Source organism: Centruroides vittatus, unplaced genomic scaffold, assembly GCF_030686945.1.
Source record: "Centruroides vittatus isolate TY-2023 unplaced genomic scaffold, ASM3068694v2 contig_874, whole genome shotgun sequence".
Taxonomy (NCBI): Eukaryota; Metazoa; Arthropoda; class Arachnida; order Scorpiones; family Buthidae; genus Centruroides; species Centruroides vittatus.
The window spans coordinates 1,835,006-1,850,318 of record NW_027122566.1 but is presented as its reverse complement, the minus strand read 5'-3'; the positions used below and the strand labels follow the sequence as shown (position 1 = coordinate 1,850,318).

At 31.9% G+C, this 15,313-nt stretch overlaps 1 protein-coding gene across 1 annotated transcript; it reads left to right on the top strand.

Annotated features, from left to right (window-relative positions):
- Positions 1 to 6,660: 6,660 nt before the first annotated feature.
- LOC136982906 (transcriptional repressor scratch 1-like) lies at positions 6,661 to 10,963 on the top strand. The gene is made up of 2 exons (XM_067279470.1): positions 6,661 to 7,720; positions 10,216 to 10,963. Exons 1-2 carry the CDS (start codon positions 7,591 to 7,593, stop codon positions 10,857 to 10,859), a joined length of 774 nt encoding a protein of 257 aa, XP_067135571.1. The 5' UTR covers positions 6,661 to 7,590; the 3' UTR covers positions 10,860 to 10,963.
- The last annotated feature ends 4,350 nt before the right edge of the window (positions 10,964 to 15,313 follow it).

The following is a 15,313-nucleotide window of genomic DNA, read 5'->3' as shown; positions in this document are numbered from 1 at the left end:
TCGGAGAGTAAACTTTAGGAGAAATGTGTGTGGCTCATTAAGGACTTCCTATCATGTCTCATTTTGGTTAATGCGTCAGATACTCTATTAACTCTCTTGTTCATTACTTCCCCACCTTATGATTAGTTGATTATGTAGTTTAAATGGCAAAAGTCGTTTATGTCTTTATATGGCTTCCACAATAGATATTAACTGTTTATGTATGTAAGGTTTCTTCGTGTAGCTAATGGTTTTGATCCAAAAAAAAACAAAAAAGAATTATGAATAATTACACCCTTCTTTTCTAAATAGAAAAGTAGTGCGTGCCTCTACATATTTCTCCTGTTAGTTAATTTAACCAAAAATACATCCCGAAAGCCACAAAATAACATATTTTGCTGGCAAATTAATTACGAATTCTAAAATCATTCGATCGTCCTTGGCGGAGAAACTGTGCCTTAAATTTGAGGATATTTTTAAGAGGAAGAGAAAATAAATAAAAGCTTGTTGATATAAATAGAGTAAAGATAGAATATAATATCCACTTTTTAGCATATTTTAAAAATTGAAAAGAATTTTAAATCAGAATAACGAAAATCGCATTCAGTAGCAGAAAACGATGAAATATTTGTTTCGAAAAAAATGCATACAGAAGTAGAAAAGTATATCATTAGAAAAGGCGATTTTCCATAGAGTAAATCATTCTTGTATATATACAGAAAAATAAATAGGATCTGAACAAAACCCAAAGTTGCAAAGCCTAGTATATATAGTAAGAGAATATGCAGTCTGTTGTATTGGGGAAAGTTTAGCGATATCTGCAGCCTGTTGACTGACAAGTTTCTTTCACTTATCCATCCTATCGAGGATATAGATATCCGGAAAGCTTTCATAATCTGTATAGGAGATCCGCCATTAGGAGAGAAGGAGGAAAAATGCGATTGAAAGAAATGGAGGCAGCTGCAGACACATTTAGCCAAACTACAGCTGTCGCATGTGATGCTACCTTCGCACATTCTTATTGTGACTAAGAATTTGCTGTTAATATCGTTTTTTAGCTGTGAATTTCTCCCATCCTGCCACTAAATTTATCAATAAATCGGCTATTTTCGGTATCGTTTTTGTTCTATCAACACACACACACACACACACAAAAATAAATAGATGTATAGGTGTAGAAGCATATTAGAGATTATTAATTTGTTAATTCGTCGCTAGAATTAACGCCATGTTGTTATTAAACTAGAATCGTTAAAGTTATTGCTATATTAGTACAAATGAGCTATATCGCCGACTATATTAGTAAATACTCGACGGCGCACTTATCCCAAATGAACAGAATCAAGTAGGATATTGGAAATTTTATTTCTATAATGAAAGAAATCAGTGAAAACGCTGTTTTCTTTGTCACTAGAATTTCTTCTGCCCTCCTAATTTCCATGCAATCAAACAGAACATCTGCTGTAAATGAGCAACCAAGCCAAGTAACCAGCTGCTGCACGTTTTACGATGTGCTCACGTAACAAAATGGTAAGCTGTGCAACAGTTCTGACTCACAATCATACAAAACTTGGTCCCTGTTGTTGAATGCCTTATATATATATAGTTTTTGTTTTGTTTATTGTTTAGTACCAATGGTATTTTTAATGAAAATCTTTACTTCCAAACTTGGATAAATATTTTATCGCAACTGCCAGCTAAAATAATATTAAAAATTTGAAATTATAAATAGAAGGATTGTGATGATTGTTTCTTTTAAAGTTGTTATTTTAGAATTTCTCTTTTATTTCATAAAAATATAAATTGCTTTGCCTGGTGTATATTACTTTAAAATGTTTTCCTCATCTACAATTTTTCAGATTTCCTAGAAGATAAAGTGTCTTAACACTATAATAATTACTCTTTTTCTTGTTAAATTATTTTTTTAATGTATGTTAAGATATTAATTAAATACATACAAATTATATTTTATTGTAATCATTTTAAATTAATTAAAAATAAATAAATATCGCAAGTTTAATATTTGTAGTTGGAATATTTTTAATCATTGAATTTCAGTGATTTTAAATACATTAAATATGCAAATTAAACTGAAATTTATGGAGATTTTACTACAAAAATTTGAATTTTTTAAAGCAATTGTACACTACAATACACGAACAAATTGAGCGAGATAATTATTAAGAAAATTCAGGGTTTATATACTTTAAAATTTTTGAAAAATATGAAATATTTAATTTAATTTTTAAAAATTTATATCCAAAAATTTATATTAAACACAGCACGTTTCATAAATATCTCCTCTAACGTTCTCAAATTGTATTCACACAATTGAAACCATCGTCGAAGCATTACGATTTTGAAATCTTCATATTTTCCAAATGTGAACGGAAAAGGAGGAAGAAAAGGAGGGAAAAAACATGGAAAAAACATAAAATTTATGAAAAAAGATAATTTTTTCCATTGTGGAATCACTTCAACTTCTCTTAACTTGTGAAAAGAGATATGCTGGATCGTGTTCCATAAGACGATCGTATAAACTTACCGATTGCAATAAAGTCGGATTTTAAGCGATTTTATAAAGACAGATGACTCTATAAAGAAAGTCATATATTCTAGATAATAATTTAATGTTTAAAAGTTTCTGTAAATATCTAGAGAAAAAAAATGCAATCATTAATAACACTAGATCATTGAAGGAGAATTATAAAGATTAAAAGTTTTTTTTTTTTGTCGATGAAGAAAGGAAAAATAAAATATGTTAATCTGTCATACTCCTTTTAGGATGATTAACGATGGTTTAGTGATAAGACTGGTTTTGATATCTTGCTAAAATTAATTATGTTTTCTGAATGATACGTAAAGATTGGCGAGAGAGATCTGGGTGTGATGATTTAACGATGTTTAGTGGGTTCTTTATGCAGGTTTCTAGCAACAGTTTTAAATTTCTTACAGCTACACGATAAAGAGAATCTTGTCAGCATTCTAATTGTCTTCTTAGTAAGAAAATGGTAGAAAATTTTAAGTAAATTAACAGCTTCTCGATCAGGTGTCACCGTACTCCATGAGCTGTGCTTCAAAAATATCCGCAGAAATAACCGTTTAAAATTTAAATTTCAACTTATAAACAAAGCAGAATGGGTTTATACACCGAAGGATATCTCTACGATATCCATAACTTATATAAAAAATGATAATAATACTTGTGGTGTTTGGACACGAAGCTTTAAGTCGAGTCAAATAGAAGGAACTGGATATGGGGTTGCTGCCATCATTTCTGGAACAGACTATCGAATTGTGTTACTTAGAGCCCACTTTAGTCAGCAGTCAACTGTTGCCAAAATCGACCAATCAGTGGCCGGCCAAACTGGCGTGCCCCCTTGTGTCAAGGGGCTGTCTGTCATGAAGATAGATGGAGGTCAGGGAGATGTAGGGAAAGAGATGAGAAAGTCCCCATGTTTCTCATATTACACCGACTATCGGACGGCTATTATTGCCGGTGTGTGGGAACCTAGAACTGGAGGAACGGGGTAATCCATCAAATCGCTTCTCCTCCACGTCCAACAGCTGCTAGACTCCACTCTATTCGTCTGTGGTCAGCAAGTTTGTTTCTAAATCTGTCCCACTTTCTATAAGAAATGCAAAGTTTCTGGCCGCATATTATGAGAAAAAAATAAAAGAAAACAAGCTCGCACCGATTCGATTAAGTTCATCCTTTATAAAATAAATTAGCATTATAAATAAATTTGTTGTTGAATTTTATTTGTCATTGTAATTTAGGTCTTTAACTGAATGTTAAGTAAAATTTATGATTACATAAAAATGCCACATAAACAGCTCGGTTAATGACCTGTATAAAATATTACTTCACATATAAAAATGTCTCCTTGTCACGTGATATGATGCAGAAAGAATGATGCTAAGGCTGTTAAGTCTCGCACTTCAGGTAACGATGTCTCAATGATAGCGGAATAACGATTTTCTTTCGAGTAACCAAGCTCGATACAGAAATTTAGACAAAAACTTTTTGCCTTATCTACATCCTTCTGCTCTTAAAAAGCCAATCTCTGGCTCTAAATTAGAGAGATAGTTTCGAATTTAGACCCGATAGCAACTATAATTTATTGATAGGTGAGATGGTGGAGTGAGTCAGCAGCCAGGCTGCATAATGACGTTGCTGTTCACGCGTAACAACCCGACACAGCTGCACGTGCTTGCGCCAGATGCATGACGGGTGATTTCATTGTTTCAATATCCGTCCTGCGTTAACTATAGACCCAACCTGTTGACAGCCTACGTAAGGCTTCGTTACAGAGAAACCTTTCAAACAAAATCTAATAAATTTTCCTCTGTTTTTTTTTAATATTTCAATTGTTTTATCCATAAAATAATCTCCGGATTAATGATCTTAATAAGAAAATTTAACAAAAAAAATTAATGCAATAAGACCAGGAAGGAAGGGAGGAGGACACTTTTTTTTTGTTTTTTGGACGTAAAAATGCCAAATTTCTAATTCAAGACACCATCCTACAAAATTATTATCGAATTTAATTGAATTTAAATTTATTCAAAGATGTCCTCTATATAAAATTAATAGGAAAATTAATAAATTTTACTGCTAGCCTCACGGATAAGGCTTAAATTAACTATAAGAAATTCGATTATACTCGAATTAAAGCGAATATTGCGAGAGATAAATGGAGAAAAATCGTAAAAAATACTTTAAAAGATATCGAATTAATAATTAATTATATTGTGATTTTAAAAAATTCGTTTATTTGGGATTTTTAAGAGAATAAAACCCGTTTCACACGCACGGACGTTACTTATGCAGCGAATAAATTAAAGATGAGTAAAATGAACGTAGCCAGAAGCAATGGCTGTACTTAAACTCTATTATTAGCGTTAGATTAGTATTATTGAAAAGCATTAGACGAGATAGAAGTAAATAACACAAGTGTACATCATCCGGGAGGCACAATACTAAAAGATTAACATTCGTCAGCAGTAGATTAACACCATTGTGTACGACTTCATTTGTATCAAGCGTGGCATTGAATGAGTTAGGTTATCATTTGAGTGAAGATCGTGTCCACTTTCTGTAGACAGTTCCAGACAACTGGAATATCGATTTTCCGGGTAACATATTACCCAATCGCCAATAACACAACACCAAAGCAACAAAGACGTTCTCGATCGGGGGCTGTCAGTCACGGACCGTAGGTGGATAGCAATCGATTATCGGTGACACCTGTAATTTAGTCCAATGTGGTCGCTTCCCTTGCAAACAACAGATGGACAAGAACAAGACGTGGACAAGTTTAACTTGACCTTCTTGTCCAGACATTGAATATTTTGTTCACTACAATTGACTGCATCCGGAGCTACGAGATGGCTTCTCTCTTCCCTCTCGCTCTCTCCCTTGTCAAATTACTTTTCTCTTGTCAAACTTTTAACAACAAATTTAAAGCGAAGGCGTATTATTTTAAATGTCAATTAGAATCGCTTTCAAAAGTGCACGTATCCTAGATTCATTTAACAGTATAGAAAGCGCGGAACGACATAAAATTCCTTCCGGAAGGATTTGCATCAAACTAAAAATTATCTCGGTGTAGAGTAATGGTGGATATATAATCCCATCAGTTTTACTTTGACGAGAGAGAAAGATGCCCCCCTTTAAAGACGTCTGGCCCTCGGAATCTTTCATTGTCATTAAGTTTCGATTTGCGAGGATAGGCAATAACACTAAATCTAATCTGAAGCCAAGCTAATGGGTCCAAGTAGATGAAGACGAAAGTGGTTTGGAAGGCCAAAGTTTCTGTCCATGTGTCGATCAGAATACTGCTAAGAGTCATTAATGTGCTAATGGCAGTAATTATCAGCCATCAACTGTGACCTTTCTTGGTTGAATTCTTTGCAACCTCCATACTTAATTATGTGACATTAATCATAAAGTGCCTTCATAATTTTCGTCTACCTGATTCTCGTCGCCCGTATGCGAGCCAGACAAGATAAACGCTCCTATCCGTCGTCTGTTTAGACCTCGGGTTCATTTCTAATCATTATTATAAGTTATCTGTTGGCTGTCACGTGACACCGACACGGCTCTTCAAGCCGCAAGTCGCAATTTTTACACTTTTATTAATACTTTTCCAATTTTTTAACGCCGAAAAACGTTAGCCGGAAAGACGATTAACTAATGGTTTATTGAATTTTTCTAGGAATTACAGCCAATTATTTCCAAATTTAATATTTCTTTTTTTTTCTTCTTCTTCTTCCTCCTTTCCTGAATAAAAATTTCATCTCTAATTACAACAGAAATGGAGAAAGTTAACAAAAAAGTTTAAAATACTCTCGGCCATTCCTATTGGTCGACTCTTGATGACTTGGCAATTTTCGAGTCATTCTATCCGGTATCCTGGTGTTTGGCAATGGAAACGTTTCAAAAATTATTTTTAAATTACTTTCGTGATTGCTTTTAATTTGCAAGAAAATTATTTTATTCCCTTTCTTATTTAAAAAATAAACGGAAAATAACTTTCTCGCCAATAAAAGGTAATTATAAGTCCAAATTAAAATATCTCCAACTGTTAAACGGATTCTATTGGTCGATCGGTGATGACGTTTCGAATTTAAACATTCAAAAAAAAAGAGAGGAGGAGGAGGAGGGGAAGGAATAATAATATTAGGGGGAAAAACAAGAGAAAGAGGCAATTTAAATTGCATCGATTGATCAATTAGCCGGGCAAAAGTCATTTGATTTTATATTCTATCATCGAGAGAAATTAATTTTTATTTTAATGCGAAAATGAAAATTTGAAAGTGGTCGAAAATTCGCGCGAATTGGCCGAGATAAAGGAGAAGGTGTCGCAGTTTGTAAGAAGGGAGGAGAAAAAAAATGGCTTGTTTGATTGCATTCATCACATAAAAATCGGCCATTATATCTGTTGGGAGATAGACTCTCAGCTTCTGAGATCTCGTCCACCTTTTATACTTAAATAGACCGTTCCTTCTTGCCTTCTTCATCGATCGAGCGAGTGCCTGGCGAGCAGAGGCCAGCTGACGGACCGGAAAGGGTTCTGAGCATGCGTAAACAATAATAACGGGCGATTGATGACGTCAACAGCTGGTCCTTTCTGATTGTGACAGTTCCATCGTTCCCTTCTGACATATTTTTCCGGTAGATGTATTTACCCAATAAAGTAAGCTTGACAAATTTATTCATAAAGGTAAAGATCGGTTTTAAAATAAAGAAAAGGAGAGATGGAAACGGCAGGAGGAACGAAAGCTCTGCCGAGAGATTAGTTAACGTGAACATTGTGCCTCGATGCTATCTACAGGTGTAGCTCATAACTGACAATGCAACCAGGTGGAGTAAATCGATGTGACGTCATCATAGGAGGCTTCCGGGTCACGAGACCAGCGCTGCGACGACGCGTTGAGATGACGTCACGAACGGCAGTCAGCACGCAGAGCGAGTGAGAGCAGTGCAGCCAACATTGTGGTCGAGGAAGCGGTAGAAAAGAGATGAAGCCGTGTTAAGGAGACACAAGTAGGGTTTCGGTGAACCAATTTAGGGCTTCCCGGCTGGAAGGGTTTGCAGTCGACGGTATGCCTCGATCGTTCCTAGTTAAGAAGCCCAAATATCCTCTGGACTATGTTACAAGGTGGTCATATCAAGAACCGTCGAGCCCAACCGAAGCGAGTACGGCACCCAGTCCACCTCCTTACTACAATAACTGTAAGTATCCTCTTTAATATATTATACACCCTCCGACGTTCCCGCGTATTTCGTCTATCCCGTTATACCGCAGTCGGCGATTAACGTTGCCATTTGTCCTCTATGACACGGGCGGACGGCAGTCGATGCTCGAATTTCTATACCCGTATACGAGGAATTGCGGACGTTAGCATTTAACGTGTTAAAGAAAAGACGTATAGAAAATACGTTCGAAGCGATGCAGACGGACAGTGTGTGTGAGTGTGTGTGTGTGTGGATCGATGTGCTACGTCTGCCACTTGTTGATCTGTTAGACCTGGAAGCCATCTTGTATGGTCAGCAGTTGGGTCACGTGGTTAACGTAGAAACGGTAAAATCGTCTCCCAACTGCTATTTTGGCTAACGAATACGCCGGTTGACGCACCGTTAACCAGACAAATATACTGTTAAAGCGTACGACGTTTAAGCGTATTTTCTTGACCAGAAATAAATTTATGACAGAGATAACCGATTGCAATTTTAAGACAATTTTTCTAATTTATAAATCACTCAAATGACAACTGTTGCATCTTCATTCGCATCTTCTTCGTCTTATTAAAACCGTTGGTTCCTTTGCATCATTTATTCCGCAGAAGAGAGAGAGAGAGAGAAAGAAGAAGAGAAAAAAATCCTTTGCCGTCATTATTTCTTTAATCCATAACCTCACTGTGACGTAATTTATCACCGCGAAGAAAAGAATTGTGTTGTGTTTAATTTTCGGTAACAAAGATAAATGGAGTATTCTTCAACGTATTAGGAATAGCAATTCAAGAAAATATAAAAGAAAAGAATTTTCAATACTTAGTAATCTCTTTTCAAATTTATTTACTGCTTGAGGGAAAGTGTTGAAATTTAATGCTTTTCTCCTAAAAGGAATTTCAAGTGAAACGTTAAAAATGGCATCTTCTTCTCTTTTTTTACATTGTTTGTAATTTTTTTTATTTAAAATTTTATTTTAATGAAATTCGAAATTATAAATCTTTTGTTGTTTTGTTATTGCTCACCAGAATGAAAATCATCTCTAACTATTCTTATTCGTCTGCTCCTCTCTTGCTTTGCTCCTAAATATTTCTAGAATTTTTAAAGGTTTTTATATCGAATTATTTTAAAATTCGTAAATAAAATAGCTTAAATTTTTAATTAGTTGATTAATTAAATAATTTTAAAATATATTTTAAGTAAAAATGATTGTTTTTCGTAGCTAGAAGCCTAATTTTCTCTGTTTATTCGTTTAGTTTCCGTATTCGGTGATACGGAATTTGTCTAATTTTATTAAAACCTTTACCTAGCGAAGAGCGCAAGATGCATTATTCTAAAAGGATCCGTTCTCAGATCGTGTATTTAATTTTATTATATACGAATAATAAATCAGAAACACAATCTAGTTAAGTTTGTTTCAATAATCACCAATAATACCTAAAAGTCGGCTTCATGACTAATCATAATACGTCAATACCTTAGCAACTTTCATATTTAGTTAAATATTCTGTTAATATTAATATTAATTAGCTACTTATAAATGCCATAAAATACATATTAATGCATAAATATTAATTTTATTGAACGTTAGATAGATGTTTTCTCCTACAAGCTCGGTAGTCGTAAGGAGAAGTGTCATTGCCAGGGGATAATCTATATTTAAACAAAGCATTTCTCGCCTTTATTGTGGGTGTAGCATTTTACATTTATATTTAGATATAAGATTATGGATAGAGGATTGTTGATGCATTATCGCTTATGCTTAATATATTGTATATTAAACTTACAACAGTCGCTTGTATAAACACTATTCTGTGTTTGTTTAGGCTGTTTGGAGCTTTGTAATAATTAGGTGAAATTACTAAAAAATATTTATGGTAGAAACGATTCTCTTAAGCAAAGAAAAAAATCGATATTTGCGTTAGTTTGATTATTGAAAAATTACAAAGGACGAAAATATCCGTAAGAGTAGATTTTGTTACTGTGATGTGAGGGGAAAAAATTTGTAATATAAATAATTTGTATTTAATGGATTTATCGCTTAATGAAATATCGGTTTTACTTATTAATAAAGCTTTCTAGCAAAACAGAAAGCGTTAATGCATGTCTTTCCGTAACGGAAACTGGCTAAAAATAATCTCGGTTTAATGTAATTTCCTACGTCCATATTGATAATTTAAACATCTATCAATTATCTGTAATTTTACAAAAATGATTTAGTTAAATAAATACATTTAAATATATATTTCTATATAATATTTAGCAAATTTTCGTAAATTTCTCTATTTTAACGACGAAGAAATGACACATCCTAATTAAATTTTAATATTTCTTATCAGATTCGTGATCAAAAATATATATATGTGTGTGTATATATATTTAAAAAATTTATGACAGGATATTTTATCCGCAAATTCCGTGAAGAATGTTTATAAAAATGGAGTAGTCGATGCAATCATTCGAATATCTTATACGTACTGTTTCAATATCTTTTTCAGCTACAGGTTACGTTTCTGACGTCATTTCCGGTGTCTCTTGTATCAACGAAGAGAGGAAAGATGACTCCAATTCGAATCACGAGGGAGCCAGTTCGGATAATAGTCGGGAGATGACATGTCACATCAGCGATGGACGAACAAGAAGAAGAAAAGTACGAGAAAACGTGGAAGATAGACCTCGATACACATGTAGCGAATGCGGCAAACAGTACGCTACATCGTCCAATCTGTCACGTCACAAACAGACACATCGCAGCCCCGATTCTCAACTGGCCAAGAAATGTCCTACGTGCGGTAAAGTGTACGTCAGTATGCCCGCCCTGTCCATGCACGTGCTGACCCACAACCTCAATCACAAGTGTAGCGTGTGTGGTAAGGCATTCTCCAGGCCCTGGTTGCTTCAGGGCCACATGAGATCGCACACGGGCGAGAAACCTTACGGCTGTGCACACTGTGGTAAAGCATTCGCAGATAGGTCTAATTTGAGGGCCCACATGCAGACGCACTCGGCCTTTAAGCATTACAGATGCCAACGATGTGACAAAACTTTCGCACTCAAGTCGTACTTGAACAAACATTACGAGTCCTCCTGTTTTAAAGATGGAGGCAATGTTGCGAGCGATGCGGAGGAGTTATCAACGTGACCTGTTCAAAAAACAAACAAAAAAATACATCAAAGTCTCTATTGTACATTATCATTCAGTTATGCTGATTGTATATAATCATCGTCACCTACATTGCTCAAAAACGAACACATATTAACATTTTTAGATTCTAAAAAAATAATATATATATATATATATATATAAATAAATATATATATATATATACAAATAAATGAACATATATATATATATATATATAAATCGCTTAGATACGCAAACGAGCAGCAATATTTAAAAAAAGTAGCAATAATAATAATAAATTTTCGTTTTAATAGGCCAACAAATTTAGATAGTTTTTTATGGCGAGCAATGCAAATTTAGATAAATGGCCCAGAGGCGCTTAGTTTAGTCAAAATATATGCAATGTTCTGGTCCTTCTCTAGGTTATTTCCCTACCCAATTTTGAAAATATCTTTTGCTATTAAACACAGCTGAGAATTTTTTAGAAATCAAATATCTTCTCTCTCTCTTCTTATATACATTTTATTTTTATTTTTATTATTGGCAACGAATTATTTAAATAATTTCAAAGTAATAACAGTATTTTTGGTCATCTGATTTAAATATTCGTCCTCTGTCAACGTGTGTTTGTCTAGGAGTTAAACTCTTATTGTCTGAATTAACTGCAAGTTTTATAAAGGATACAAAATACACGATCCAATTAGTGTCTTGGATATTATCCAAGAAGATAACATGAATTATTTAACTTATTTAATTTACCATATCTCTGTAAATTATCTTAAAGATAGTAGTGTTAAAGCTCATATATACAATATTATATATATATATATATTTTTCCCTCGACTCTATCTGTAAGAATTATTTCATATGTAGATCACGGGTTTGTTATCTGTGGATTAATTCACTTAACAGCATTGTCTAATTTGTCACAAATTTTAGTCACTCAAGAGAGACATGGTCTTGTTAAATTTAATGTCAAAATAGTCTAAAGATAATTCAATTATCACCTTAGAAAAAAAGAAAAAAACATGGAATTTATTATTTTAACTTTCACATAAAAAAGGAAATCATTTTTTAAATAAAATCTTCATCTTTTTTCTCTTAAATAAATAAATATATATATATATTAAACACGTAAAGATTTAATTCACGCTTCTAATTTTTATCCAGATATAATGGCTTTTCTAGAAATATTTTTCTTCAATTATCAAGCATATATCTATATATATATATATATATATAATATATAATTTGCAATTATCTATAATTTATTTCTAGAAGATGCAGTTAGTGAAGCAATAAGTTATCTAGAAAAAACAATCTCTTTTCTAATCACATTTTCAATTGTCTTTACCCAATATCATATGATAGCTAAGAATCTTTATTACAGATAGAAAGAACTGTGTATTTCAAAGTAGTGAAAGCAATAATATCTCCTGAAAAGGTTTGACATGAATTACTTTAGGAACAACTTGACTCAACTCATTCTATGTTATTAAAGAGTTGTTATTTTTTTATTTTTATTATTCTGTTAGAAAAGAAATATAATTCATTTTGTAAATTACAATTTATATATATATACATACACGTGTGTGTATTATATACAACACTTTTTTGTTAATTTAATTGTATAAATTAATTGTATTTACATCTAAGTTTTTGTTATTTTAATATATATGTATATAAACTCGAGATGTTTTATTGTTAAATTTAATTTATTCATTATTTAATTAATTTATTTTTAAGTTGTTTTGATGTTGTTGTTGTTGTTAATGTAGAGAATAATTTTTTAATGAAAGTTCCTCAACAATTTTTGTTCAGTATTTTTTTTACGTGGATAAAGCAGGCTTTTAGAAAATATTTTAAGAGAAATACTTAAATAATATGTAGTTAACGGGTTATTAAACCCCATAAAAATGCTTAATTTATCTCTATATATATTAAAAAATAATAATAAATGAAATAAATATCTGGGATGTGCTCATTATTAATCATTAAAACCCAGATTATCAGGATATACTTAAACAGGTAAGAATGTAAAGCTTAGATTTATGTAATTCATAAATGAAAATTATACAGGTTGAGAATAACAAAATGCTAATTTCTCGTTTGATTGTACTGTATAAAATGAATGTAAGCAATAATCCATGCAAATTTTAGATGATATATTATATATAAATATATATATATATATATAAAAATATATATACACATAATTTTAGATAATATTTTACAGATGTATTTCTATGCAAAAGCTTTACTCATCTTTTAAGAAAAATTTTTTCTTTTTTTTCCCCCTTTTTTTGTGTTATTTTTGGCTGTCAGTTTTTAAAAAATTGTAAATCAACAAAGCAATAATAAGTATGAATAAAGCAATAAAAGAAATTTATTATTCTCTCGACGATACAGTTATGCAAACGGCTTTGGGTTTTATGAAATACATTTTAGAAGAGATTGTACATGATGTCTCCTATGCATGATATGACTGATCTTCATTATGGTAGCAATAAACTTTCTTATTTTCGCTGGTTGTCGCCTTGTTTATTTTTTGTCTTCTACACATAAACACCGCTTTCCAACATTAAAAATAAAAACTGTATAATTAGTAGGCGCTCACGCTTTAAAATGGCTAAAAATAATTAAAACTCGATCAATATTTAATAAAATTTCATATAAACAAAGCAAACCAACGTTTCCTTATATCAAAATATAATAAAAACGGAACCAGTAAAATTGTAAAAGAAAGATTAACGTATAAAAAAAATAAAACGAGATTTGAGGAGAAATTTAAATATAAAAATAATAAATAATTTTCCTACCTGTTTGTCATTGTTTACCATCAGAGAAACAGGTGTATCTATCGATTGCCTATCCTAGATTTACCTGATCAATAACTTACGTAACAAGACGTCAACAACGGACACGTGCCGGTAATGACGTCACCAATGTCAACACCCAAGGAATTAGAGCAATTGCAGAAAACACGTGTAAAATAATACTTTGTATCTTAACGCGTGGTATAATAATAATAATAATAATAATAATAATAAAAAGGGGTTGTTGCTACGATATTAAGCAACAAAGGAGCAGAAATATTTCAACGTCCACCATCAAACGAACATTCTTGCCACGGTTACAATGTATACGTTTTTGGTTTTGAACGTCATCAACATAGTTGGATTTTTATTTGTCCTAAAGGCGCTGAATGAGAAACAATTTCAAAGCGTTACGATCATAATAAAACCCCATATTCAATCAAATAGTTCTTCATTGTATCTGTACTCTGCATCAACAGACATATGTTGAAAGGAAATATTATTTAACTTCTTCCAAACCTTTAAATGCATTTTATATATATATATAAATATATATATAAAAAAATAATTCTGTTTTCCTTTTCTCCTACTTTTTTCCATAAACTGTTTTCAAATAAATTTCTTCCTGCTTTTTTATATATTCTACGAATGACGTTTATTCGTTTCTTATTTGAATTTATGACAAAAATATTGCATTCTCGGTTTTATTAGTCATCCTCCTATAGAGTCATTGATCTTTCGTTTATTCTAACCTTATTGGATAATTGTTATCGATTTTATTGAGGTGGTATCAATGTATATCCTGTTGTTTCGCGCGTTATAAACCGATGAAAATCAAGATTTTCCGGGGGAATTAATAGTAAAATATTGTCTTATTTTAGTATAATTGTATTAAAATCGGTTTGGAGAAATTATATCCATAAATTAGCGCTTAAAATATTTAATGGAGTTAGAAATTATAATGGCTCCATTCTAAAAATATTCTCCCTCTTTTTTTTTTAAATTCGTTTTAATGATTTTATTTTTAACTAAAATTTCCTCTTATTGCTATTATATATTTTACAATTTTATTATTATTATTTTTTTAAATAGAAGAATTATAAAGATATTAGTAAGGTTATTTGGGATTGGTGTCTAATCTCGTGATGTCACGAATGCTACCAATTACAAAGGCGCTTTTTAAATCCTCCTCCTCCTTCTTCTTCCTGGATTTTTTAAAAAAAATTCCAGTAAAATTTGCATAAACTTATCGATTGTTTTATCCCGATTGGTTGTTTTCTTAATAAGATCTGTTACGTTCCATTGGTAGTTATTGTAATGACGTTTTTTGGAGACAAATTACTATATTTTGACGACATCGTTTACTTATATTCGCTGGCTGATTGATCAACTGGTCGACAACGTCGTAATTGCTTTTATTCCAGAACAATATCGTTGTTTAATGAAATGTCATTATATTATTGGACACAGTTCGTTAAGAAGGAGATTGATTGCTATAATATAACTGACAACAATATTACTATAGTCAGCATTTTTTACTTTACAGATGTTGTAACTTACTAATATAACATTTATTAACATTAATGAAATTATATATTGCCAATTTTTTTTTCATTATTATAAACTCGGATACGTCAGGCAGAGTTATTAATATAT

What these genes read in the sequence shown, in the direction of transcription:
- LOC136982906 (XM_067279470.1), top strand. Translation starts at nt 7,591, where the DNA reads ATGCCTCGATCGTTCCTAGTTAAGAAGCCCAAATATCCTCTGGACTAT. An exon ending in ACCTCCTTACTACAATAACT is followed by an intron (nt 7,721 to 10,215) that starts GTAAGTATCCTC and finishes TATCTTTTTCAG; the next exon opens with CTACAGGTTACGTTTCTGAC.